The sequence below is a fragment of the Vigna unguiculata genome, chromosome 6 (assembly GCF_037176805.1).
Source record: "Vigna unguiculata cultivar grain cowpea cultivar isolate G323 ecotype 2 chromosome 6, ASM3717680v1, whole genome shotgun sequence".
NCBI lineage: Eukaryota > Viridiplantae > Streptophyta > Magnoliopsida > Fabales > Fabaceae > Vigna > Vigna unguiculata.
Window position 1 is genome coordinate 37213247 of NC_140797.1, and position 26287 is coordinate 37239533.

At 32.6% G+C, this 26287-nt stretch overlaps 6 protein-coding genes and 2 non-coding genes across 8 annotated transcripts; 7 read left to right on the forward strand and 1 right to left on the reverse strand.

The window, feature by feature from the left end:
- The first annotated feature begins 1334 nt into the window (after positions 1 to 1334).
- LOC114187845 (oxalate--CoA ligase-like) lies at positions 1335 to 4331 on the forward strand. Its single transcript, XM_028076226.2, has 4 exons — positions 1335 to 1612; positions 1712 to 2759; positions 3597 to 3700; positions 3836 to 4331. The coding sequence occupies exons 1-4, from the start codon at positions 1397 to 1399 to the stop codon at positions 4022 to 4024; spliced, it is 1557 nt and encodes a 518-aa protein (XP_027932027.1). The 5' UTR covers positions 1335 to 1396; the 3' UTR covers positions 4025 to 4331.
- A 175-nt stretch (positions 4332 to 4506) lies between these two features.
- LOC114187846 (putative glutathione S-transferase parA) lies at positions 4507 to 6017 on the forward strand. Its single transcript, XM_028076227.2, has 2 exons — positions 4507 to 5420; positions 5493 to 6017. Exons 1-2 carry the CDS (start codon positions 5103 to 5105, stop codon positions 5835 to 5837), a joined length of 663 nt encoding a protein of 220 aa, XP_027932028.2. The 5' UTR covers positions 4507 to 5102; the 3' UTR covers positions 5838 to 6017.
- Positions 6018 to 6571: 554 nt separating this feature from the next.
- Positions 6572 to 6678, forward strand: LOC146885848 (small nucleolar RNA snoR100). Its single transcript, XR_014996026.1, has one exon. It is a non-coding gene; the product is annotated as a small nucleolar RNA snoR100 (small nucleolar RNA).
- Positions 6585 to 7227, forward strand: LOC146885849 (fasciclin-like arabinogalactan protein 12). Its single transcript, XM_085675117.1, has 2 exons — positions 6585 to 6623; positions 6760 to 7227. Exons 1-2 carry the CDS (start codon positions 6585 to 6587, stop codon positions 7225 to 7227), a joined length of 507 nt encoding a protein of 168 aa, XP_085531243.1.
- A 679-nt stretch (positions 7228 to 7906) lies between these two features.
- Positions 7907 to 11364, forward strand: LOC146885850 (serine hydroxymethyltransferase 3, chloroplastic-like). The gene is made up of 11 exons (XM_085675225.1): positions 7907 to 8114; positions 8539 to 8734; positions 8853 to 9027; positions 9123 to 9240; positions 9319 to 9431; positions 9528 to 9650; positions 9811 to 9915; positions 10058 to 10144; positions 10489 to 10596; positions 10757 to 10829; positions 10938 to 11364. The coding sequence occupies exons 1-8, from the start codon at positions 7907 to 7909 to the stop codon at positions 10112 to 10114; spliced, it is 1095 nt and encodes a 364-aa protein (XP_085531351.1). The 3' UTR covers positions 10115 to 10144; positions 10489 to 10596; positions 10757 to 10829; positions 10938 to 11364.
- Positions 10539 to 11364, forward strand: LOC146885851 (serine hydroxymethyltransferase 3, chloroplastic-like). Its single transcript, XM_085675224.1, has 3 exons — positions 10539 to 10596; positions 10757 to 10829; positions 10938 to 11364. The coding sequence occupies exons 2-3, from the start codon at positions 10793 to 10795 to the stop codon at positions 11210 to 11212; spliced, it is 312 nt and encodes a 103-aa protein (XP_085531350.1). The 5' UTR covers positions 10539 to 10596; positions 10757 to 10792; the 3' UTR covers positions 11213 to 11364.
- A 4248-nt stretch (positions 11365 to 15612) lies between these two features.
- Positions 15613 to 15719, forward strand: LOC114189326 (small nucleolar RNA snoR100). The gene has a single exon (XR_003605630.2). It is a non-coding gene; the product is annotated as a small nucleolar RNA snoR100 (small nucleolar RNA).
- Positions 15720 to 16571: 852 nt separating this feature from the next.
- Positions 16572 to 19558, reverse strand: LOC114187493 (trans-cinnamate 4-monooxygenase-like). The gene is made up of 3 exons (XM_028075753.2): positions 18571 to 19558; positions 17853 to 17986; positions 16572 to 17422 (listed from the first exon to the last, which is right to left on the reverse strand). Exons 1-3 carry the CDS (start codon positions 19347 to 19349, stop codon positions 16824 to 16826), a joined length of 1512 nt encoding a protein of 503 aa, XP_027931554.2. The 5' UTR covers positions 19350 to 19558; the 3' UTR covers positions 16572 to 16823.
- Positions 19559 to 26287: the final 6729 nt, after the last annotated feature.

Consider the following 26287-nt stretch of genomic DNA (forward strand, 5'->3'; position numbering starts at 1 on the left):
AAATTATTGTTTATATTTTAACAATGTCTTGACTAAAGTTAACCAAAAATATCTTTCATATAACCATGACAAATATTTCATTGAGAAGATTAAACTTAAGACAAAGTAATAAAGATAAATTTCATAAAGGTTGAAAAAAACCCTTACCAAGACCAACCACAAGATCTTTTGACTAAAAACAGTAAAAAAATGTTTCACCATATCTAAGATAACATGTTTTAAGGTGAAGTCAAAAGTGTCTCAATCAAAGCAAATATTTCTTCTGTGTAAAAAGTGACTTTATCTTAGACTAGTTAAAATTTATTTTTATTCAATTGAAATATGTTTTAAATGGTTGAAAACAAATTAAAATAATTATGACGCGTGGACTAGTCTAACTTAAAACTCTAACTGTGTAAACGTGTAAGTTAGATTTTTTTTTTTTACTCTTTTATTAGATGGGTTTAAAATATCGTTGAGTTGATATTGAAACTTGTGGTCAAATTAATAAGTTTAATCACATATTTAACCTTAAATTATTAAAAATAGAAGATAAAATAATATCAATGTAATTGTTCTAGTAAAAACTGAAGAGATGTTTAAGTTAGAAATATTTTATGTCTACCCTTAGATGTTGGGGAGAGTTGCCTTTGTAAGTCTAGAAACATTTATTATCAATTTCCAGAATCAAAAAATATATTAGACTTTTCACCTAAAAGCCGGACATATTAGTCATTTTAAAGATTTTGATACTTTCTTATAATTGTGGTAATTTCACTTCATATTTGTAAAGAGGTTACATGGTATATTAATCCACATGAATATATTTGATTTCATTCCTAATTTTGTTTTTATTTTGAAATATATTTAAGTTGTGTTTTATGTTTCAAAATTGTGATAATTTTGTCAAAAGAAGGAAACTCCAGTACTCCTCTAAAAATAGGTGTACACTCGGTCCAACGACGCCTTATGTTTCCTGGCACAACTTAAAACCCACGTTTTAAAAGCGTGTCTTGAGTAAGGAAGGATTTTAACCACGTTAAATCATCTGATAACTCACCAAAGGAAGAATAACACATGTTAAATAATAAATAAATAATTGATCATTAAATTATAGTTTATATTTGACTGTTCAGTTATTTTTCTTTTATTTCTTGATTTAATTTTTTGTTTTTATTAGTGAGAAGTTCTGTATGAAAATAATTCCTACAAGAATATGACTTCTGAGTGGTGGTCAGATTTGACTCCCTTCCACGTACCCAACTTCGCTTCTCTTTCATATCTTCCATTCTTCCCCAGATGCCACCCAACGCGCCTTCCATCTACACCTCTATATATACTTACAAATCCCCCCAAATCTATCACTACACAACACAACACACATTTCAATAATCATCGTCAAGGGAAACAGATACAAATGAAAGACACAATTGAAACTTCAATGACACTCACCAGCTTGCTCCACCACGTGGCTGACAAATTCCCCTCCCGCCGAGCCATTTCCGTCGCCGGGAAATACGACTTCACCCACTCCCGCCTCCACCGCCTGACAGAATCCGCCGCTGCTCGATTGGTCGCTGCCGGCATCAAACCGGGCGACGTTGTCGCCCTCGTGTTCCCCAACACCGTCGAGGTTCGGATAATAATCCTTAACTACTAAATTCTCAACATAAACTTGTTTAAGAACACGTAGAAATGTCTTAACATTTTGTTTTCTCTGTTTCGATTTCAGTTTGTTATCATGTTTCTAGCCGTCATTCGAGCGCGAGCCACAGCGGCGCCGTTAAACCCAGCTTACACGGAGGAGGAGTTTGAGTTTTACTTATCCGACTCAGATTCAAAGCTTCTAGTAACATCATTGGAAGGAAACACGCCGGCTCAAGCTGCGGCTTCGAAACTCAACATCGCTCACGCCGCGGCTTCGCTGACCCAAGCTGAAAACGAAGAAGCCGAGCTGAGTCTCTCGTTGAGCCAATCTTTTGACTCGGTTGAGTCACTCGTTAACGATCCTGCTGACGTGGCGCTTTTCCTTCACACCTCCGGAACCACGAGCCGTCCCAAGGGGGTGCCGCTGACTCAGCACAACTTGCTCTCTTCCGTGAGGAACATTGACTCGGTGTATCGACTCACTGAGTCTGACTCGACGGTGATTGTGCTTCCGCTGTTCCACGTGCACGGGTTGATCGCCGGGCTGCTGAGTTCTCTCGGCGCCGGCGCGGCGGTGGCGTTGCCGGCGGCAGGGAGGTTTTCCGCTTCAGCATTCTGGAAGGACATGATTAAGTACAACGCCACGTGGTACACCGCAGTTCCTACCATACACCAAATCATTCTGGAACGCCACTTTAACAATCCCGAACCGGTTTACCCGAGGCTCCGGTTCATCCGAAGCTGCAGCGCTTCTCTTGCACCGGCTATTATGGGTAAACTGGAGGAGGCTTTCAGTGCCCCCGTCTTGGAGGCTTATGCAATGACCGAAGCCTCGCATCTCATGGCTTCGAACCCTTTGCCCCAAGATGGACCCCACAAGGCCGGGTCAGTTGGGAAGCCCGTAGGCCAAGAAATGGGTATATTGGACGAATCGGGTCGGGTCCAGGACGTTGGAGTTAGTGGAGAGGTTTGCATTCGGGGACCCAATGTAACGAAAGGTTATAAAAACAACGTGGAAGCTAACACGGCAGCGTTTCAGTTTGGTTGGTTTCACACCGGTGACATTGGATACTTTGATTCTGATGGGTATTTGCACCTAGTGGGTCGGATCAAGGAACTCATCAACCGCGGAGGTATATCCACATTCTATCATATATACAGTTTCTTTATTATATTATATTCATTACTTAAAAGCAAATTAATTTTGATTCACAAATTAAAGTATTATTTTGCTTAAGAATTTTTAATTTTTTAAAAGAACTATTTAAATACGTTTATAGATGTTATTTTATTGTTTTTTAATCAAAATCAATTTTTTATCTCAAATTTATCTAATAAAAGCTTGTATTACATATTCATTATATGTTTATATCTAAATTTAAACCTTTAGAACAATAAAAAAAACAATAATAATGCCCTGCTATTTTCTTTGAATGGGTACGACAATTAAATAATTTCTGTTTGATTTTGAAATTCTGTACACAACTCTTTTTAAAGAAAAATATTAGGTTGAATTCAGCTTAACCATTGATTTTGTGAAGGTGTAATTTTATGAAACTGCCTTTGAAAGTGTTTGTTTCTAAAAGATTAGGTTGACTTCAGCATTGGTGACGTGAGTTTCATTCTTGCTGTCCAATTTGTGGGCACGCGCAATTCATGAAACTTCTTAATATTTGAGCGTGTTCAAACTAATCATGGTTAATTATATTTGATAACATTAAACAACTTACTTAGCTGGGTTGACATCGTGTTAACTGACTCTATATTTCACACCTGACAAGATGTTTTGATGAAGTAGGCTTTTTATTTGGTATTATTATGTTACCAACAACTCATATTTAGAACGTTGATTTGTTAAAATTCATTTTCGCAGTTATTTTGTTTGAAACAATGTCCAACTCATCTGTTTGACTTTCAGAAAACTTCAATGAATGTGCTTGTTAACTGGTGAAGGTTTTTTGTGTTTTCAGGTGAAAAGATATCACCAATAGAAGTTGATGCTGTCCTTCTTTCACACCAGGACATTGCTCAAGCAGTTGCTTTCGGAGTGCCTGATCCAAAATATGGGGAGGAGGTATGTCTTTTTCTGATTTATTTATGAGTTTTACCTCAAAAGCTGAGTGTGTTTGTACTTAAAGAAACAAATGACAGACTTCAGAAATTTGTGGCTAACTATATTGTACTGATCACATCTTTTTGCACTTAACAGATATATTGTGCTGTGATCCCAAGAGAAGGATCAAACATTGACGAGGCAGAGTTGCTAAGATACAGCAAGAAGAATCTTGCATCCTTCAAAGTCCCCAAAAAGGTTTTCATCACTGATGCTTTGCCCAAGACTGCTACAGGAAAGATTTTGCGCCGACTTGTGGCAGAACACTTCGTCTCTCAAATTTGAGCTACTCAGTTCTTCAGCTTTTAGCCTTTGTTTCTTGAAAATGAAGAAATTACATCGAGAAAGTGGAACCCAAAAATCACTATACAAGAAACCAAATATTCTATTTGATGCCTACATACTTAGCCAGTACATAGTTGGAATCATGAGACCATAAATTCTAACAGTAATTTGGCAATTGTCATTGAAGAAGAGGGTATTTCTTCGAATAATTCATACAATAGATAGATTGTAGTTTTCAATGTTTATTGTAATGGTACACAATGTAATACTTATAGATCTTAAATAATTTCTTAATCATTTTTTGTAAGCATTTCTTACCACATGAATCATGATACGAAGAAGAAGACTTATTTTAACAGTGTAAAATTATATCCTGAAACAAACATGATATAACCAGATAACTATATATGAAAACGCTGAAAAGCAAAACTGCTGTATATAAAAACTTGTATATTGCTAGCAATGTGCTGCTGTCAAGAAAAAATGTCACTACACAACACAAAACATTGTGATTCTTGAAGTGCTAACATTGAATGAAAATCAACAAAGGTTGTCTTCATTGCCAAAAAGCTGATGTAGCAGTAAATGCTTTTATCTACATAGTCGTTAGCATTTATAAAGAAGAAATTTGTGTCAATACATGCAATTTCATACACCGTGTATATCTATCTATATTAGCGTGTCAAATTTGATTTCTTTTAAAGTATATGAAATTCATCTGAATTTATTCCTTCCACACTCTGAGTGGTTCCAGCAAAGCACCAAAGATATACCGTGTATGCTCTTATTCTACAAATGAAACGATTAAATATTGAAAAATTATCAGATAACGATATCCCTGAAATAGAAGTCAAAACAAAAGACCAAGTTGAACGACCAGGAGGCATAACAAAGATAGATCTCAAATCCAAAATGAACAAAGACACCACCTTTGGTAAAACTTCCATGTTTCATTCTTGGCAAACAAGTAATGGACGTGTATAAATACCCCAAACCCAGAAGCAACTAAACCATATGAACAATCTCAGTCTCGGATTGAAACTAATCCAACCAAACCACACACGTTTTCAAGGCAAAAATGGAAGATTCCAACGTAGTTCTGCTGGATTTCTGGCCAAGCTCTTATGGAATGAGAGTGAAAATCGCTTTGGCAGAGAAGGGAATCTCGTATGAATGCAAGCAAGAAGACTTAGAAGCTAAAAGCTCTCTTCTTACAGAGATGAACCCAGTTCACAAAATGATACCAGTTTTGATTCATAATGCAAAACCCATCAGTGAGTCACTCAATATTGTTCAGTACATTGATGAGGCATGGAAACACAAACCTTCTCTGCTTCCCTCTGACCCTTACAAACGATCCCAAGCCAGGTTTTGGGGCGATTACATCGACAAAAATGTAAGTTATACACATACTTTTATAAATTGATTATAAGGAGGATAAAGGATTGTGTGAATGTGTTTGATGCAGGTATACAATGGTGTGAAGAGGGTATGGACGGGGAAGGGTAAAGAGCAAGAAGAGTGGAAGAAAGAATTGATAGAATGTTTGAAGAGCCTGGAAGATGAACTTGGAGACAAGGCATATTTTGGTGGTGAAGAGTTTGGGTATGTGGATGTGGCCCTTGTTCCTTTCACTACCTGGTTTTACACGGTTGAGACATTTGGGAAACTAAGCATTGAAGAAGAGTGTCCAAAACTTGTGGCGTGGGCCAAAAGGTGCATGCAGAAAGAGAGTGTGGCTACATCACTCCCTCACCCTCAGCAGATATATGATTTTGCCCTGCAATATAAACACAGACATGGACTTCAGTAGATACATATCTGTTATCATATAACATTAAGTATAAGAAATATATACACTACCATGTGTGTTTGTGTTTTTCTTATGATGATAGTAGTACTGAAGTTAGAATCTGTTGTTTATAAAATAAATTATGTGTTGTAGACCTAATAAAACATTTATATATTGCCACTTTTTAAAATATTGCAGTCATGATTATCTATTTATGTATATATTTATAGATTAAAACAGAAAAGAAAGAAAAAAATGTGCACCAATATTGCAGATTTGTAAATAAATTTTGGAATTTATTTCGTATTAATTTGATTATGCCTAAAAATTGACCGAGCAAAGAAAGGAGTAAAAAAATTTATTTACTCAACGAATATTGTAGATTGCCAACAAATTTTTAAAACTTAAAAAATCTAATAACTCGCTTAACGAAAAAAAAAAAAAGAAGAATTAAAAACAAACCTCCAATGCAACGGCGCAAGTAAACCCTAAATAGTTCCCTTCCATTATGTAAATAGCGTCTCACATCACTCTGTAATCCTCGTCTATTGATAAAGCATCGTTGAGCTGCAGGGTTAGCCTCGTTTCGTCTACTATTCTCTCCTAGGGTTTTGATTTGAGTTTGAGGTTATCAATTTATTAGGGTTGCGTATTGGCATATTAGCGTGTATGTTTATTCATTCGGTAATTTGTGAATGTTTTTGCGATCTGAAGGTGTGAAGCCGTGCACAATAAGCCGATGCTCTGGATTAAAATGATGAAGGCAGCATGGTTGTGTGCACGGAAATTGATGCTTTAGGTCAATATGTCTGCTCTCCCTGATCAACACAATGATGGGAGGGCCTGGTTGCGACCTACATTTCTTTTCTATTTTAGTTCTAACATTTTGATTGCTGTTTACAATTTAAGTGTCTTATCGCCTATGGATTTTTTTTGAAAACAGGATACTTTGATTAGTATACGTGTTTTGTCTTTCTCACTGGCACCGTTAGTTTCATTTTTGTATTCCACTACCACTTTAGCCCAATTATCATTGGTTCCCTCATCGCCACAGTCACCAAGTGATTCCACTCCTGACACTGCAGCTGTTGACATTGTTGGAATCCTGAGGCAGGCCAAGTCATTCAACATCCTAATCAGACTCATGAAAACCACCCAATTGATCAACCAATTCAATGCGCAACTCCTCACTACTAAGTCAGGTGGCATAACCATTCTTGCACCTGATGACAGTTCCTTCTCCGAACTTAAACCAGGCTTCCTCAACTCTCTTTCTGATGGCCAAAAGCTCGAGCTCTTACAGTTCTATGTTCTTTCAGAGTATGTGTCTAGCTCCAACTTTGATACCCTGACCAACCTTCTGAGAACACTTGCAGGGGCTAAACCTGGAAAGGTGGAACTGAATGATTAGGGTAATCTGAACCAATTTTGTGATGGTATAATGTTTTTTAATTCAATTTATTATTACAATTTTGTTCATAAATTGTTGTTTTCTCATGTTTAATTTTTAAAGTGTGCCAAAACTTTGAGTTTACATTCATTTTGGCCAAACAGTTAGGGATTCACATTTATATAATAAATAAATTAATTAATTAATTATTAAGGATGTGACTTTTGTGAAACTTTTGTATACAAATAAAATTTGTAAAAGATCTTAAAATAATCAATCTATGCTATAAGAGAATAAAAATATTCTTAAATCATAAATAAATTAAAGCTAATCTATTCCCCCTTTCAACATAATGTCGTTTTGGTGTGTTTTTGTTTGTCTGTTAAGCTCACTCATCTTCCAAAATTCTTCAATCAAAACCCTAACCAGTCTGAACTAAGGGGCCAATTATCCCTCTCACTCTCTCCCTAAACATATAATTGATTTTGGTGTCCGCTTTATCTGGTACCAATCCTCTATTCAAAACTATTGTATCAAATATATTTGCATGCGTGTTTTGAAGTATCGTCTCAATCCTTATTTTACAGTAACTTTGGTGGCATGTTGTGTATTAAACTGACCTTTTTCTTTTTTTTCTATTTTACTGCGCACTATGTAGGGAAGGAGGTGTTATTATCCCATGTAAGTTCTGAAGCAAAAGATGCATGCCTGTACAATGATGGGTTCTCTGCAACAATCTGTTTGGACCAAGGGGATGAATTTCCCTGCAAAGGAGTATGGCAGTAACTATGGGTTTGTAGCTGAAGTGAAGTTCTGCAATATGAAGCCATGCAAAGCTTCTCCTGTTGAAGGGAGTTTAGTCACTGGGAAGCCGTCATCTCTGTCTTTCTCTGTTCCTGAAATTGGAGGTAACTGTAATCTACCATCTTCTTGAAATATTGTCTTGTCTGAATGACTGATATTTTCTTTTTTATTTGAAATGACTAAGGGTGTTGCTATGCTCTATAGGTTCCTTTTCTTTTTATTTGTGAGTGTTTGATCTTATTCTCTATTTTTGTTCTTCCTTGATATTTGGCAGGGTGTTAAAAATGGCCCTCAGTTTTGTTTTGGTAATCAAGTGATGTATGTATGTATGTATTTGAGACTTAACTGTTTGGCAGATCTCTTTCACAATAATAAATAGCTCTGGACTTTGGAATAGTTGTTTCTATCTAATTTTCTCTGTTTTGATGTTTAGTATTTTGGCTTGATTCCAGTATACTGGTAATTAATTGTATGTATGACTAAATGATTTATTTTGTTCATTGAATCACATGCAATTGCGAATATTAGGTGATGGAAGTAGCTTCCTGGACTACGGTTTGACTGAAGCCGATCCTGAGGTTCATGCAATTATTGACAAGGAGAAGGACCGACAATTTAAAAGTCTTGAGCTTATTGCTTCTGAGAATTTTACATCTAGAGCTGTGATGGAAGCAGTTGGTTCATGCCTCACAAACAAGTATTCAGAAGGATTGCCGGGTAAAAGGTAAGGATCTGTTTGATTTAAGAAAATATTTTTTTTTATGTTTGTTTTTGTAACTAGACTTTGTTCATGGAAAGTGGGGCACTTTGTTTAATTTATCAAAGCTCATTTTACATGGAAGGTACTATGGTGGGAATGAGTACATTGACGAGCTCGAAACCCTATGCCAACAAAGGGCACTGGCTGCATTTCATGTAGATGGAAATAAATGGGGTGTTAATGTTCAACCATTATCTGGATCCCCAGCTAATTTTGCAGTATATACTGCAGTTCTTAAACCACATGATCGAATTATGGTAAAAACTATTCGACCTATCCTTCATCTTGTTTGGCTATTCCAATTCCAAGCCCATTATTGTAATTGTTCTGATGTGCAATGGTTTGTTACCAGGGTTTGGACTTGCCTCATGGAGGACATTTGTCTCATGGATTCATGACGCCTAAAAAACGTGTATCTGCTACGTCAATTTATTTCGAATCTATGCCTTATCGACTTGATGAATCAACAGGTGCTTTTGATTTCTCATTAAACTTATTGCAAATTTGTGAGATGACTCATTTCTTAACCCATGTTGGCATCACGATAGGTCTAATTGATTATGATATGCTGGAGAAAACTGCTATCCTCTTCCGGCCAAAGCTGATTGTTGCAGGGGCTAGTGCGTATTCTCGGGACATTGATTACCCTCGCATGAGAAAAGTATGTTTTGTATATATGCAGTAATATGGAATTACATATTGCTTATATGGTTTTCTTTTAGGCAAGAAGCTAATCACATCTTTTATGCATGGAAAGATTGCAGATGAAGTAGGTGCTTTTCTTATGATGGATATGGCTCATATAAGTGGGCTTGTCGCTGCATCTGTACTTGCTAATCCCTTTGACTATTGTGATATTGTGACCACCACCACCCACAAGGTTTGGCTTGAGATATTTTTATGCCACACTTTTGCATTTAAAATGAAAAAGAGAAGAATCTGCATTCAGTTTGTGTACAAACTGGATGCTATGTTGCTTGAAAATCTTAAGTAAATACTTTTCACACCTGTGACATAGTCTGTTGGATATTTTCTTCTAGTCTTTAAGGGGTCCAAGAGGTGGTATGATATTCTTCAAGAAAGATCCTGTGCATGGGGTTGATCTGGAGCCTGCCATTAACAATTCTGTTTTTCCCGGTCTACAGGTAAATTAGGAATATTCTCTTAATAGTTTTATTGTAACTATTCTAATTGAGGTGCATGGATCCTGTGCTCCTATGGAGTTAAGATGCACGCGTCCTCTATACCTTCTTCCTTCTGTGATTTGATAGTGATAAATTTGTCCAGGGTGGTCCTCATAACCACACAATTGGAGGACTAGCAGTTTGCTTGAAGTATGCCTAGTCTCCAGAGTTTAAAAATTACCAGAATCAGGTATATCGATTGCCCATTTCATCATTGGACATAAGAGTGTGTACATGATCATTTTAAACAGCCTTTTGGTGCTTAATTTTGAATCGACCAAGGTTGCTACTATGTATTGATAAGAAACAAAATATATTGCTTTGCCACCCAATCTGATCACTAGAATTATTCTCATCGTCCTGTGGAATAAATGCAAAATGAAGATAGATGTTACATTAGGCACGATTGGCTTGTATTTCCACTGAATTTTAACTGGGCAAAGATCTATTTGGACAAAACAAAAAAGTGCACCGGCCGTAGTATATAAAGTTTGGCACATGGCACTGAACACAAATAATAATACTATCTTGCAGGTGGTTGCTAACTGTAAAGCTCTTGCTCAGCGGTTAATTGAGCATGGATATAAACTGGTTTCTGGTGGTAGTGACAATCATCTGGTTCTTGTTGATCTAAGGCCTTCTGTAAGCTTCTTGTTCCTTTTTTTTAATGTGTCACAGAAAATATATTTCGTTTCCCTCTTACTTCCGCTTGTGTTTCAATGCAAAAAGGCATGATATCCGAGTTGATATATGATCATTTTTTACGTTAGCTATGTTTAATATTAATTAACATGTTCGTCAGGGTCTTGATGGTGCTCGGGTGGAGAAAATTCTTGATATGGCTTCAATAACCCTCAACAAAAATTCAGTGCCTGGTGAGATCTTATTGTTGTGTTGTTTGTATTGCGTGCACCTTTGGCCTTTATTCTTGTTCACCGTGATATTTATGTCCCATTATTTCTGACATGTGCTTACTATAAAAGGTGATAAAAGTGCCCTTGTTCCGGGAGGCATTCGCATTGGGACACCTGCAATGACAACAAGAGGACTTGGTGAGAAAGAATTTGCACTAATTGCAGATTTAATTCACGAGGGTGTGCAAATAAGTCTTGAAGCCAAAAGTTTGGTCTCAGGAACAAAGCTCCAAGAGTTTTTGAAGTTTGTGTCATCTTCTGAATTTCCTTTGGGACAGAAGGTCTTAGAATTGCGGAGGAAAGTTGAAGCTCTTACTACTCAGTACCCGATACCTGGAGTCTAAGTGTACTTGCTTAATGAGCACGTAAAACTGAGATGTTTCCAAAAAAAAATGTTTAATAATCATGCTTCGATATGATGCTAAGAATATGTTGTAGGTTACTATTTATGGAAAAATCTGTTTGCTGCCACAGCAGCAACTTTATGATTACCCCATTTATAATTCGAGGCAAACAAATCCTTGATCCTTGATCTCTAGAAGATAAGACCATCATAAAATATATGGTTGCCGTTAGACCAAACGGGATTGTTCTTTTGGGACGTGGCGATTTGAGAAAGTTGTAGAAAATTTTGGGTTTGCATTCGTGTAAATCAATCTATACGTGATATAAGTATTGATATTTACTAAACAGATCTTACCTTCTTTACCTTACAAATTAGTTTAAGCCTTATAAAATGGTTTGTATTGAAAATAATTTATTTTAAAAATATTTTAATTTGTAATTTATAAGCTACTTTATTTTTTATTCTTCATGTAGGTAGAAAACCCATGTGCCCAAAACTTGTGGCGTGGGCCAAAAGGTGCATGCAGAAAGAGTGTGGCCACGTCACTCCCTCACCCTCATCAGATATATGATTTTGCCCTTCAATATAAACACAGACATGGACTTCAGTATATGCATATCTGTTAACAATATCATTAAGAATAAGAAATATATACACTACGCTGTGTGTTTGTGTTTTTCTAACGATGATAGTACTGAAGTTAGAATCAATTGTTTGTAAAATAAATACACTGGGACCTAGATTTGGACTTACAACCACAAAATTTAAATCTTGTTTTATCATACATATGGATCCATATTTCACTTCTAATGATCCATTATGAACATCAAAAGTTACTTAGGGAAGTGATTAGGTAGTTGAGTATTTCTCATAAAACATTGGTACAATCATAATTATTTATTTCTCGAGAATATTAGCCATTTGGCGGCCCACAAAAGATATATATATTCACTACCTAACTTTGGCGATGTCGAGCAGGTATTGGATAATCCCAAGTATGGCCTATGAATATCCTAATCCAGTGCACTATTCTGAACTATCCATATATTCACCTACTTGGTAAAACTTCCTTAGACCCTACCATGGTCCCTGCCTTTCATCCCGCAATGTACCAAACTGTGACTTCCCAAATACAAACACTTTGACACTAAGATCATAAAATGTGACGACCAATTCATGTCATTGTATAAACTATACACAAAGAATATAAAACAACGATAAAATGCACATGCAATTTTCTTCTATCCAAGTTCACTGAATAAAATAGTATTTACTTTCACTTCACATTTATTTTTATTTTTTAATTATAAAATAAAGATAAAATCAAAATCAAAATAAGAAATTTAAATAAATTTGTAAAAATAAAAGGATAATACACAATTGGAGGGTCTTTAATAGATCCCTCTCATAAACTTCTATTTATAATGATAAAAACTGATAGAGTGGAAGATGAAAGATCAAAAGACTACCCCTAAATACCTAGGTACAACTAGGGATGTCAACGGGGCGGGTAGGGTACCTGCTGGATAAATATTTGTCCCGTACCCGTACCCATATCCGTCGGGTATCCGTTATGTGGGTACCCGTCTATTTTTTTCATATCTGCGGGTATCCACGGGTATCCGCGGGTATTTACAAAAATATTTTAAAAAAATAAATATTTAACCATAATTAGTGCTTAGATCAACTCCCTCTCTCGGATTGATTCTTGAAAAACAAACAAATAAAAAATCACTACCAATTTATATTGTAGTTTATTTTTGAATAAAATATTAAATAAATTACTAACTTCATCAATGTCCACCTCTTGCAACATTGTATAAAGTTTCATGTTGTCCAATTTTAATTTAGAAGAGCCTTAAAACATAAGAAGTTCAGTAAAAATTTCTAACAATCACTTAATTAAAATATCTAAGTAAAAGTTTTTATTTCATTACCTTCCATGTTGGTCCATAACCAGTCTTAGAGACACATCAATACCTCCACAGTATATGGAAGTAATTTACTCATTTGTGGGGTAAGAATCTGACCACCATTATTGGATGAAGACTCATAATGTTGTTTACTAATATATATATATATATATATATATATATATATATATATATATATATATATAAGGTAAAGTTTAGCGGGTACGGGTATCCACGGGTACGGATACTATGATACCGGTACCCGCCCCGTTAACATGCGGGTATCAAAAATACCCATACCCACGGGTAGCGAGTATCCATTTTTAATATCCATTTCCTACCCGTTGCGGGTTTTATCCGCGGATACCCGCGGGTACGGATTTTTTTGACATCCCTAGGTACAACTCATAGAGCGCACTAGACTCATAAGTACAGTTGGAAGTAGTTCCCAACACACCACTCCCTATTTTAGACTTAATAATTACTCTAACATACATAAATTTAATAATTATTTCCACAAAATTATTAGATAAAGATTAGAACATTATAAATAAATATAATAACAAAAATATAAATTAAACAGGACTTGTGCGTAACGGGAGATATATTAATTGAAATAAATAAACAGGAACAATGCATAACTGAAGATAAATAAAATAAAATAAATAAATAGGACCAGTGTGTAACTAGAGATAAATAAAATAAAATAAATAAATAGGACCAATGCATAATTGAAGATAAATAAAATAAAATAAATAAATAGTACCAGTGCCCGGAGATAAATTAAATAAAATAAATAAATAGGACAATGAGATAAATAAAATAAAATAAATATATAAGATTGGTGCATAACTAGAAATAAATTAAATAAAATAAATAAATAGAACTAGTGCATAACTAGAGATAAATAAAATAAAATAAATAAATAGGAACCCGTGCATAATTGGAGATTAAATAAAATAAATAAATAAATACGATCAGTGCATAATTGGGAATGAAATAAAATAGATATAAAAGGATAATAAATGAAAATAAGTTAAATGAAAGTAAATAAAATAATATATGAATCAAAATAAATAAAAGATTAATATAAAACCCATAAGTTTATCGCTCTCTTCTTTCTCTCTCTCCTTTCTTTTCTTCTCAATTTTTTTTCTTTCAGGTAACTTCTTTATTCTATATGTATATATAAGCTTATGTATGTGCTAAACTCATCATTACTCACATTAATGAAGAGATAATGTTTATCTCTTCATCTTATCCTTTTTTTTCTTTTTTCTTTCTTTCTTATCTTTTTTCATGATCTTATCTTCTTCTTTTTTGTTTCTTTTCTATATATATATATATATATATATATATATATATATATATATATATATATATATATATATTTTAGAAGATTCTTCAATTTCTTTTTTTACACATACCTATTTTATAATATTTTAATTAATATATTTTTACCATATATATATATATATTATTTGTTTTGTTTTGTTCTTATTGTTATTTTCAATAAGTAAAAATTATATCATGATAAAATGTATTTTTACTGATGTTATACTAATATTTTTTTATTAAAAATGACTTAATAAAATGAATTTTATCACTAAATTTTAATATAAATATCAATACTTAATTTTTGTAAAAATTTTATACTTAATTAGTTTTAATTTTATAAAAAATAGATTTTAATTATTAAAAGAAATTGGTTAAAATTGGATCATTGAGACATATATGGGGACAAAATTGAAATCTACACAATGATATATGATGTTAACACTAACACGTGACATTACAATGCCATGTGGCATGGACAGTGCCACTGTCACACCAGAAATTTGACATATTGCATATTTTTATTTTTTTCTTAAATTAAAAAAAAAAAAACCATTGACACATGATATGTACGTTAGTCAATTCCGTCTGAAAGGAACTTAATTGAAACACTTATTCAAAAGTTGAAATATAATTGATACTTTTTTAAAAATGAATACCAAACTGACACATCTCCATCAAAACGGGTACCATCCGAATTATTAAACCCTTAACAAATCTCATAACTCCCTTAACCAAAAAATAAATAAATTATGTCAACAACTATTTACCACATTTGTATTTGGGCCAGGCATTTGAAGTACGAAAGCCCATGAAATACAGCGGCACAGAGAAATTCACCAAACTAACCTCCAATCCAACGGCGCAAGTAAACCCTAAATAGTTCAATCCCATTATAAATAGCGTCTCACATCACTCTGGATTACTCGTCTATTGATAAAGCATCGTTGAGCCGCAGGGTTAGACTCGTTTTGGCTACTGTTCTCTCTTAGGGTTTTGATTTGAGGTTGAGGTTGAGGTTATCGATTTATTAGGTTTGCGTATTAGCAAGCATATTAGCGTGCATGTTTATTCATTCGATAATTTGTGAATGTTTTTGCGATCTGAAGGTGTGAAGCCGTGCACAATAAGCCGATGCTCTGGATTAAAATGATGAAGGCAGCATGGTTGTGTGCACGGAAATTGATGTTTTAGGTCAATATGTCTGCTCTCCCTGATCAACACAATGATGGGAGGGCCTGGTTGCGACCTACATTTCTTTTCTATTTTAGTTCTAACATTTTAATTGCTGTTTCCAATATCAGTGTCTTATCGCCTATGCATTTTTTTGAAAACAGGATACTTTGATAAGTATAGTGAAAGATTAGGGTATTCTGAACCAGTTTTGTGTCTGTGTTTTTTAATTCAATTTATTTATACAATTTTGTTCTTAAATTATTGATTTTCCACGTTTAATGTTTAAAGTGTGCCAAAACTACGGTCAGTGATTTACTTTCATTCTGGCCAGACAGTCAGTGATTTACTTTCATTTGGTGCAAACAGTGGTGATTTGCATTCGTTTGGTGCAAACGGTGGTGATTTACAGTTATTTTTACTAAATAATTTTAGTGAAATTTTGCGGATGAAATCTATGGACGAAATATATAGGATCATAATTAAGAATTATGAAATTTATAGAGGACAAATAAAAAAATTTAATTAAAAGAATAATAAGTTTTTCGAAAATGAAACAAAGAATATTCAAATATTTTATAATGGAAAAAAATAAGAAATTTAAATATAATTAGTCAAATTTACTACATTAAATAATTAATTGTACCACATCACTTCTTTTAGAGAATATCATACATCACTTCTTTTAGAGAATATCATGGAATGTTTAATGATTTAAAATCGTAGTTGTTGTTAATGGGCGACTGGTTCACTCCTCTGCGGATTATAGTTAATCTAATTAAATTTACTGAATTATAGACTGAAGTTGATTGGAAGTGTGTATTAAGTATCAAACTCACCTAATGAAGTATTAACAGTCAATTATATCTCCAGCGCTGCAATCGAAATAAGTATTATATGTCGAGAGAGAATTTAAATAATTTTGAACATGATAAGTTTTAAGGAAAGACGTAAGAAAACAGAGTTACATAACTTGGATTCAACATAATCAAGCCTTGATACTAAGCTAAGATGCAAATAACCAAAGAAACGGTCAGCGAGTGAGCACCAAGGAGAAGGGCACAACTCTTATTTCAAGAAGCACAGTTTAAGTTTAACTTTTATTCCAAAATCTTCTCAAAACTATCATTCGGATTCGAGAGATTTTCGTGACGAGTGTGAAAGACAACGCAACAAGCATCGCTAAGCTTAAAATGATATTGGCTTTGCGACAATGGTTGAGTGTTTGAGTATGTGCAGACTAAACTGGCCTGCTTTCTCAGTGGTATCAAGCATATGTTGTCCTGGGGGAGGCAAGAGCTCAAAATTTTGGACCAAACGCCCCAAAGTAATGCACATAATAGGCAATGCAAGGATAATTCCAGGGCAGCTTCTCCTCCCAACACCAAAAGGAAGGTATCTCAAGTCATTCCCATTGGCCTCTACTTTGGCCTCTTCCTCCAAGAACCTCTCAGGCCTGAACTCCTCGGGCTTCTTCCACTTAGCAGGGTTGTTGGCAAGCCACCATGCATTCACCAACATCTTGCTCTCTGCAGGGATATCATAACCTCCAAGTTTAGCATCATGGAGGTTCATGTGTGGGACAAGGAGTGGAATTGCCATTCTCAGACGAAGTGTTTCCTTTATCACTGCCTCAAGGTAAGGTAGCTTCTCACTGTCTTGCTCTGTCACTTGCTTTCCTGCTCCCACAACTCTCTCAATCTCCTCTCTCACCTTCTTTTGGATCTCTGGGTGGTTCACAAGCTCAGCAATGCCCCATTCTATTGACCACAGAGTTGTCTCAATTGCTGCTCCATATTCAACATTATCCACATCAGAAAACTTTTTTTTTTCAAAATTCTCACTAAAAATAATGCATCTGTTACCTATTATAACATTTATAACATCACCCTCCTACCAAGGTTGTGCCAGGTCCACTAATCACTATTTGTTACCAATTCCTATGAGATGAAGTGGTCACTACAGTCATATTCCATAATTGATTACATCAGCATTTTAAAGTTACCTGAAAAGGTAGTATTCTGTATTCCCCCACCAAACCTTTCTTCTGTTTACCTTATCATAATAATTCCATGAATTGAATTTTGATTTGATATATTTTCATTATAAATTGCAAAATATCGAATTATTTTCGTGTCCAGGCCTTCCTTTTCCCTTCGATTAGCATTTTGTATTTGTTCTGAGCACAAAATAAAAGAGTGAAAGAAGGTAATTTACCAGCAACGTTAATGTTTTCAACAATGTAAAGGACATTATCCTCGCTAATCTCTCCTTTTTTCTGAGCATCCAAAATGTGATCGATGGCGCATTTAAGTCCTCCATTGTCCCTTTTCTTGGTATTTTCAAGATCCCTGTCACGTTCCATTTCATTAAATCAAACAAAACAACAATACCAAAAGTCAAACTGAAACTTTTCACAAGTGATATCAAATTCTATTAATGCTTTGATGTTATATCAGTTTTATCATTATCTCCTTTTGCAAATTTGATTTTTCTAACAGGATCTTTGCCATGTTAATTATATAGTCTTAGTCTTAGTCTAACTTTTGGTCTAAAATTTAACATTTTAAAAACATGTTGACATGCAAATTACCAGATCACAATATATTTTGAGATGGCAATACAATATAGTGTCAATAATTTTGTCAAATACTAAACTAACAACATCAAAGTTGTAAAATAAAATCGTGGAAACTAATTAAAATGACAAATTCAAACTGCTAAATTTACAAAAATTACAATTATAACAAAATCAACATCAAAACACAAATAAAATTTCCAATAAAGTCACTCACTAAAGAACACAATGAAACTAACAAAACTTTAAATTATATTAGTACACACTTGTAATGACTCAAAATAGTAAACTTACTACCACTGCAAGTCACATAAAATTCCTAGTAATGGAAAGTAAAGATTAAAAGAAACCACTTACTTTCGTTCCTCGATGAAATAGTCCTTGAAGAGTTTGAACCTTGTGTCCTTAACCTCCTTGCAAATCTTCAAGTACCCACGCAAAAATGGTCGTAGAATGGGGATAAAATCACCGTAGTTGTACTCAAAACTCTGCCCCAAACGACTCCTCTCACCGTTCAAAACCCGAAGCTTCTGAAACAACGGGTCCTCCTCGTTCTCGAACCTTCTATCGAACATGATCCTATACATGATATTATACATCATGAGTTGCAGTCTCCGCCGCAGAATGATCCCTCCCACCGCGGCGTCGGGGTTGCGGCGTACGTCCTCCACCACACGCGCCGCCTCGTCCTCCCACCCGACGCGGTACTGCTGCACGACCTTGTTCGTGAAGAACGGGACCGTCATGATGCGGCGCATCTTGCGCCAGTGCTCGCCGTACACGGTGAACACCATGTCCTGGCCTTTCCCGGTGAAGATGTCGAAGACGACGTTGCGCGTGCGCGAGCCGAACTCCACGCCCTGCGTTTGGAGAACCTCCTTCGCGAGCTCCGGCGAAGAGACCACCACCAAATTCCGCTGCCCCATGCGGAGGAGAAATATGTCGCCATAGCGACGCGCAATGTCGGCGAGGTTAAGGTGGTTCAGGTCATCGCCGACCTGAAGCCAGTTACCAAATATCGGTACAGGAAACGGTCCCGGCGGCAGCCGGAACCGCTTCCCGCGGAGCTTTGCAGCGGTCACAGCAATCACCGCCGCAAAGAAGAGCGCGGATAGAACTTTTCCTAAGATATCCATTCAAATTTCTTACACCAAAACCAATCTTCTTCGATAAACTTTGATAGAGACAATGTTTATAATTAATGATAACTTCAACCAAAACAATTTATATATGAAATTATTTAGGATAATGTTATCCAAAACATGAACACCATTGAAGAGTTTTATCTGAGATGGATTAAGGAACAAGAAAGAAAGTTTGAGATGGAAAAAAACTGTGTAAGAAATGGTTATGGAATGAAGTGAGGGTGTGGGACTTTATATAGAAATGGGAGTTTGACGTCGTTAGAGTTGATGGAACTTGGAACTGTAAGAGGTGTGTGTGAGTGAGGTAACAAAGTTAAAGAAAGGGAAGAGAAGAACTTAACGGCGTCAAATTTGACTTTTTGGAAGAATTAAAAGAACGGTGCGTCACCTATGTTCCCGTGCCGTGACGTGGTTTAATGTTGGTGAGGAAAATTATTTTTTATAAAGAAAACAAAAAAGAATAATTATTTATGTTTAATTTCAGGACAAGATTCCTTTCACAAAACTTGATATCTAAAAGTAAATTTTATAGTATTTGATTAAAAAGGTTTGAATTGATATATTCTGTATTATTTATTAGACTCTTAAAAGTGTAAAAATTCTCATTACGTGCATGTTTTTAAAAGTGCGTTTTTAAGAGTGGACTCATAGTTGAAGAAATGAGAGTCAAATGATTTTTAAATTCAGTGTTAAATTTCATTGATTTTTAAACTATCAATATTTGACTAAAAAAGCTAAATTCGTTTATTTTGTAAATTATATGAACTTCAATCATATTATTTATATCTGAACAAATTTATAACACAAACAGGTTTGTCTGTGAAAAAATTAATGTGAAAATAGTTTTCAATTGTTATGTTTCAAGTTTTAATTTAATTAAGTGTAATTTTATATTATAAAACTTATATCTCATATGGTATGATATGAAGAGCCATGTTTAATATTTGAGTGATAGTTTAAGTAATAAGAAGACTCTTATTATGACAATTCTATCTCTTATAAGATTTTGATTACTCATATAAACTCTGATCTATCAATCAATATTTATACAAGACAATTTCCTTCAAGTAATATTTCTCTATTAGTTTAATGCATGTCTTAAAGAATTCCAATGTCTATTGCATGATTTTGTTGATAATATTACTAAGATAAATGTATATATTTGTATTATTGCTTTGTTTTAATTAATTAATTGAATTTTTACGTGATAAAATTTGTTTTGTTTGAACTTATATAAATATGGTCCATGGGAATATTAATTTACTTAAGTGATGATAATTGGTCTTCTTGAGATTTATACAATAAGCTAAAAATGACATGAGATTTATATTTCGCTAATATGCAAACTACGAAAAAGATGATATCAAAAGTGATAAGATGTTAAAAGTTTTTCCATCCAGAAAATGATAAATTGATTTATGTGAATGACTCTATCTAAAGTTCAGATTTTTTATTGATTTTATTGGTATTGTTCTCTGCCTGAACATTCAAAATATATTGTATTATATTTTTAATATATTTTAAAACGTTAAGACTAGTGATAATCAATGTATTATGGAGGCACAATAGAGAAACAACACAAAAAAACTCAACAAAAAATCTAAATTTCTCTATATATAAGTGAGATGGTTGTGACTTTTTACTTTTTGGTGTATATATTTTCGGTGCTTAGTAATTGTTTTTATAAAGAAGTGGTTAAATTATAATTTTAGTTAAATTTATTCAAATTTCATGAAATTAAATCAAGAGCTGATTTATGATAACGTGTACTCTTGAATACATAATAAATTGGTTTGTAATCATGTGATCATTGTATACAGTAGCAGATCTTCGGCCAATATTTTGGGATGTCAAAATTTTGGTCAAATTACTTTTTGATTCATTTTTTTTCAAAAATGTCAAGTTGGTCATCTTAGGTTTTTTAGTCTGAATTTGGTCCCGATTTTTTAAACATTAATACAATTTGATTTTTTTTTTCGTTAAATTTATTAAAGCGGAACAAGAATTTTTCATTAAAATTGACATGAGAATTATGTCAATTACACCAACAAAGCAAACCATCTTTATTCACAACTTAATTTTTTATGAAAAAATATTGACCATTTTCAAGAAATTAACAAAAAAATGACAAAAATGCATCAATTTTTTTTTAATTGGAACCAAATTGAGACTAGAAGGATTGAAAGACCAACTTTTAATGTTTTTGAACGAAAACAATAATCAAAGAGTAATTTCAAAATTTTTATATAAACTAATAAAAATATTGTATTTACTTATTATAAAATTAAATATAAATATTTTTTGTAATTTTTCTATAATTAATTTATGATTAAATTTAAAACACTAATCAAATAAAAAATAGTTAAATTAAACAAGTAATCACTTAAAAGATAATATTAATAAAATAACTATTTTTATTTTAAAATATTTAAAAGGTAAAATTATAAAATAAATATGGACAACAAAAAAGAATTTTTTTTCTTATATATATAAATAAAAAAGTATAAAACTTTATTAGAATATCAAATATATAAAATATATTAAAAATATTAAATTTTAAAAAAATATATTAAAAATTATATATTAAATATATAAATGTAAAAAAAATGGGCTAAGTCTCTGTTAAGGTCTGCCATTTGTATACATAATAAATTGGGGTTGAAAAGTATAATATGATATCTAATTTGAAGGATTACTACAATGGCACTCCAATTTTTTGTTTACTTTAAGGAGCTAAAAATGTATTTAATCCAAATTCCATGTATTAAAAGCATTATTAAAAAGTTAATTTGTATAAATGAAAAGTAAAATTAAAATTGATGATAAACATGAATACACACATATATATATATATATATATATATATATATATATATATATTACGATGAAAATTGAATTTTTAATTTTATGTGAAATAAGCATATTTAAAACAAGGAGTTTTCTTCGAGTAGTATTTAACTTGTTGAAAGGATTATGTTTGATGTGTTCATGTGATACTGTGTTTGATAATTTGTTTTGCTAGTGTTTTGGAAAGGAAAATAGGTTAGATTATTTTATTTTTTATGATAAAGTATGACACTTATACTTCTTATTTCTAATCTCTCTTCGCAGATGATGATTACTATATTCCATCAATAAAATGTCACATCATTATGGTATAATAGATATCAAACACTTTTTACGTTCAAGTAATACTCTGTGGGGACTAAAAAAAACAATATTATATATATATATATATATTCACTAAAAATTTTATTTGAAGACCAATTTACAAAAGTAGGTGTTTATGAGTGTGATGAGATTGGTATCATAAATTATCAAGAGATTTATAAGATAAAAAACATTGGAATAAGGATATATATATATATATATATATATATATATATATATATATATATATATATATATATATTATCAAAAGATTTATAGATAAAAAATATTGAAATAAGGATCTGTGTATGTCTGTGTGTCTTTATATGTGTGTGTTAAAGTAGGTGAATAAGGTGTTATGAGTGTTGGTTTTTGGGTGAATAAGGATCTGTTAAAGTGATCGAAAATAACATTGGTATACATCATAGATTGGTCATTTCAATGTCATAAATCACATGCATCTATCGATGTTAATGGGATGGATATGATACGGATAGTAGTTTCTCGTGCTCGGATATCTGTCACGTACCTGTATTCATCTTCATACGGATATCTGCATATTTTTTTTAATATCCACAGGTACCCACAAATATTTACAAAAAGAAAATTTTAATATTTAATAACATATTTTAGCCATAAATTCAAGTAAAAATACAATGCATAACATTTATATAAATCTCAATCACAGTGCAAACAACTCATTTAAATACAAAGAAATGATTTTTTTTTTGAAACTATTCGATAAAAATAACCCATTCAAAATCAAGGTGTTAATGTTTTAATTCATTTTTTTTATTTAAATTAGAATATAATGGGTACGAGTATCTGCGAGTTCGGATACTATGATACTCATACCCGTCTCGTTAACATGCGGGTATAAATAATACTTGTACATGTTACCCGTAAATATCTATTTACAATATCTATTTTCTACCAATTGTGGGTTTTATCCGCAAACACTTACGGATACCTACTGATACGAATTTTTTTGACATCCCTACATGCGTCACACATGATGAGTTTGTTGAATTCAAGTGAAAGTTAAACTATTTTATAAAGATATAAGGAAAAGTTAGTAGCCTTATGATATTAAGTTTAACCTTCACTTATTATAAAATTAAACAAGTGAATATAATTTTGTTATGTTCACCTTAATGAAAAAATATATTAATGTACATTTAAGTGCATTATTTATTAACGATAAATCAAAGGTTTTTATAACAAAAAGAATTTGTTAGAATTACTTATTTTAACTATTTAGTTTGACTTTGATATTCAACTCGCCATAATTTTTTACAACTTTATTTTTAGTGTGTTATATCAATTGTAACTATTGTTGAATGCATTGCATTACAAGTTGAGAAAATAATAACTTATATTAAATTAAATACAATTGTAGATGGAATAACTTTTTAGAAAAAGTATGAAATACATAAATCGTGATCTTTGTGTAATTTAATATTTGTTAAACGTTATATAATTCTAATATTTGATTGTTGTAATAGAGGATAAACAATCAATTTTAATAAAGCATACTCCCTTACAACTTTTTAAGTTTCTCTAATGTAGATAGGCTCATTTAATCTATTTAATCTTGAGTTAGGTATCAAATAGTTTATTATGCACATTCATAAAAAAGGAGCAAATACAAAATCAAACTAAAATAGGTCAAATTGAATTGTTTAATTCTGGACAATCAAACTAGGATATTTTGTAACATTATTTTAATAATATAAAATTAATGAAATAAGACATTTCATAATGATATTTAAAAGTAGATTAATGGAATAAAAAATATATAAATATAATATTTTAAGAGTTCAAACTATAAACATATAGTATTTATACAACAATATCAAACCTTTAAAGATAAACCTATATCCAACATACAAACCATTTATATCTCTATCGCAATCTCACAACTTTAACTATGAAATTCTCATCCTTCAGAAGTGCCTTAAAACCTGTATCTTCATCTGCTCCCACCATAATGGTGATAATCGATAAGGAAAATATAACACAAGACCACAAAGTGCAAGGGTAAGCTAGTATACAAAAAAGATGTCCTAACCATTAAAATGTATCAATATTATAAGCCATACATAGACAAACTTTTATAATTCACATAATTGCACACATACAGTTGACACTAAACTCAATTATCTAGATACATGCATTTGGAATTGGAATCACCGGATACTTGCACTTGTGGTGACCTCTACTGCTTTGTAGAGTCATTGCCAAGGGGTTTCACCCTACCATACAAGGTTAGTTCACGACCATCTAAGGTTATTATTCTGCCTTAGACTAGAACCTCATGCTACTCTTACCACATGACCATCGTACTTTATTTGATTGTGAATGATCATTAGAGTTTCAGGATGTCAACTTACTTGAATCCATAGTCCAATGCATACACTAAATAACACTACCATAAAATCTTCCCATGAGACATGTAGAATTACGTCAAACACATATAATGCTCATATATATATATATATATATATATATATATATATATATATATATTCATAAACCCATTATTATCACAGTTCCACAATAATACTTTCATAATTGTATACATCCTTGATCATATTTTCATATTCACATATCAATAATTCCATCTCAAATTTGAAATATCAAACAATCACATATTTTGCAACAACATACTAAATCAAGTCTCAAAAATACCACATCATTCATGCATAGCTTCATAAATCATATTTTTAAAATTAACGCAGTCAATCACAAGTTAAAAATAAGGAATTTAAAAATTTTGCAGCAATTCTCGCTTGAGCTAGAAATTCTCGCTTAAGCGACATTGCTCTCGCTTAAGCTAGAGATTATTGTTTAAGCGACATGAGCTCTCACTCAAACTAAAGATTCTCGTTTGAGCTAAAATTAAACAGAAACAAAAAGAGTTTCAGTGATTTTCTCGTTTAAACTAGAAATTTTCACTTAAGCGACAAAAACTCTCGCTTAAACTAGATTTTTCTCGCTTAAGCTAGAAGACTATCGCTTAAGCTAAAATAACAAATTTTCACTATTCTCAACCTGCAAAAACCGGAACCCCAAACCATTAACATTTAAGATGTGCTCATCAAATCAACACATCAAACACAACAATTTCAAGCAATTCAATATATCAAATTATAACATGCAAGACAAATTTATTTCCATAAAAAGAGAATAGCTTCTCTCACCTCAAACGTAGACCAAAACTAAGATAATTAAGAACCCCCAAGATAATTTTTTGAGCTTTAAAAACCCATTTCAGCCAAAAGGAACCAAAACCCAAGAACACATGTACAAATTAGAGTTTTGATCATGATCAAAGCAAAATTAAAACCTCAAAAACAGATAAAAGAGGTGAAGGTCAAATTATCAACATACTTGAAAGAAGAAATTGTTCACGTGAATTCAAAGACAACTCAAACATCATTCTAAAATACATATAAAAAAATGAACTTGTTTAGATTAAAAAATTATATTTGTTAATTTTTAAAGTTTGAGATCAAAACCTATTAAAAATGTAAAATAAACGAATTTTAATTTTACGCTAAAATTTAAAAATTAAAATAATATTTAATAAACCACGTTGAACTAACCAAATTATAAGATTCTTAAATGTTATTTTTTACATTTTTACGAATTAAACATAGAAAAAATTTAAAGGAAAAAAATTTAGAAAACAAATATATTTTTATTTCTAAATTTTGATCAAGAAAAGATCTTGCTTTTATAATTCAGATGTGGTTTTGTGCGATAGGTCATAGCTA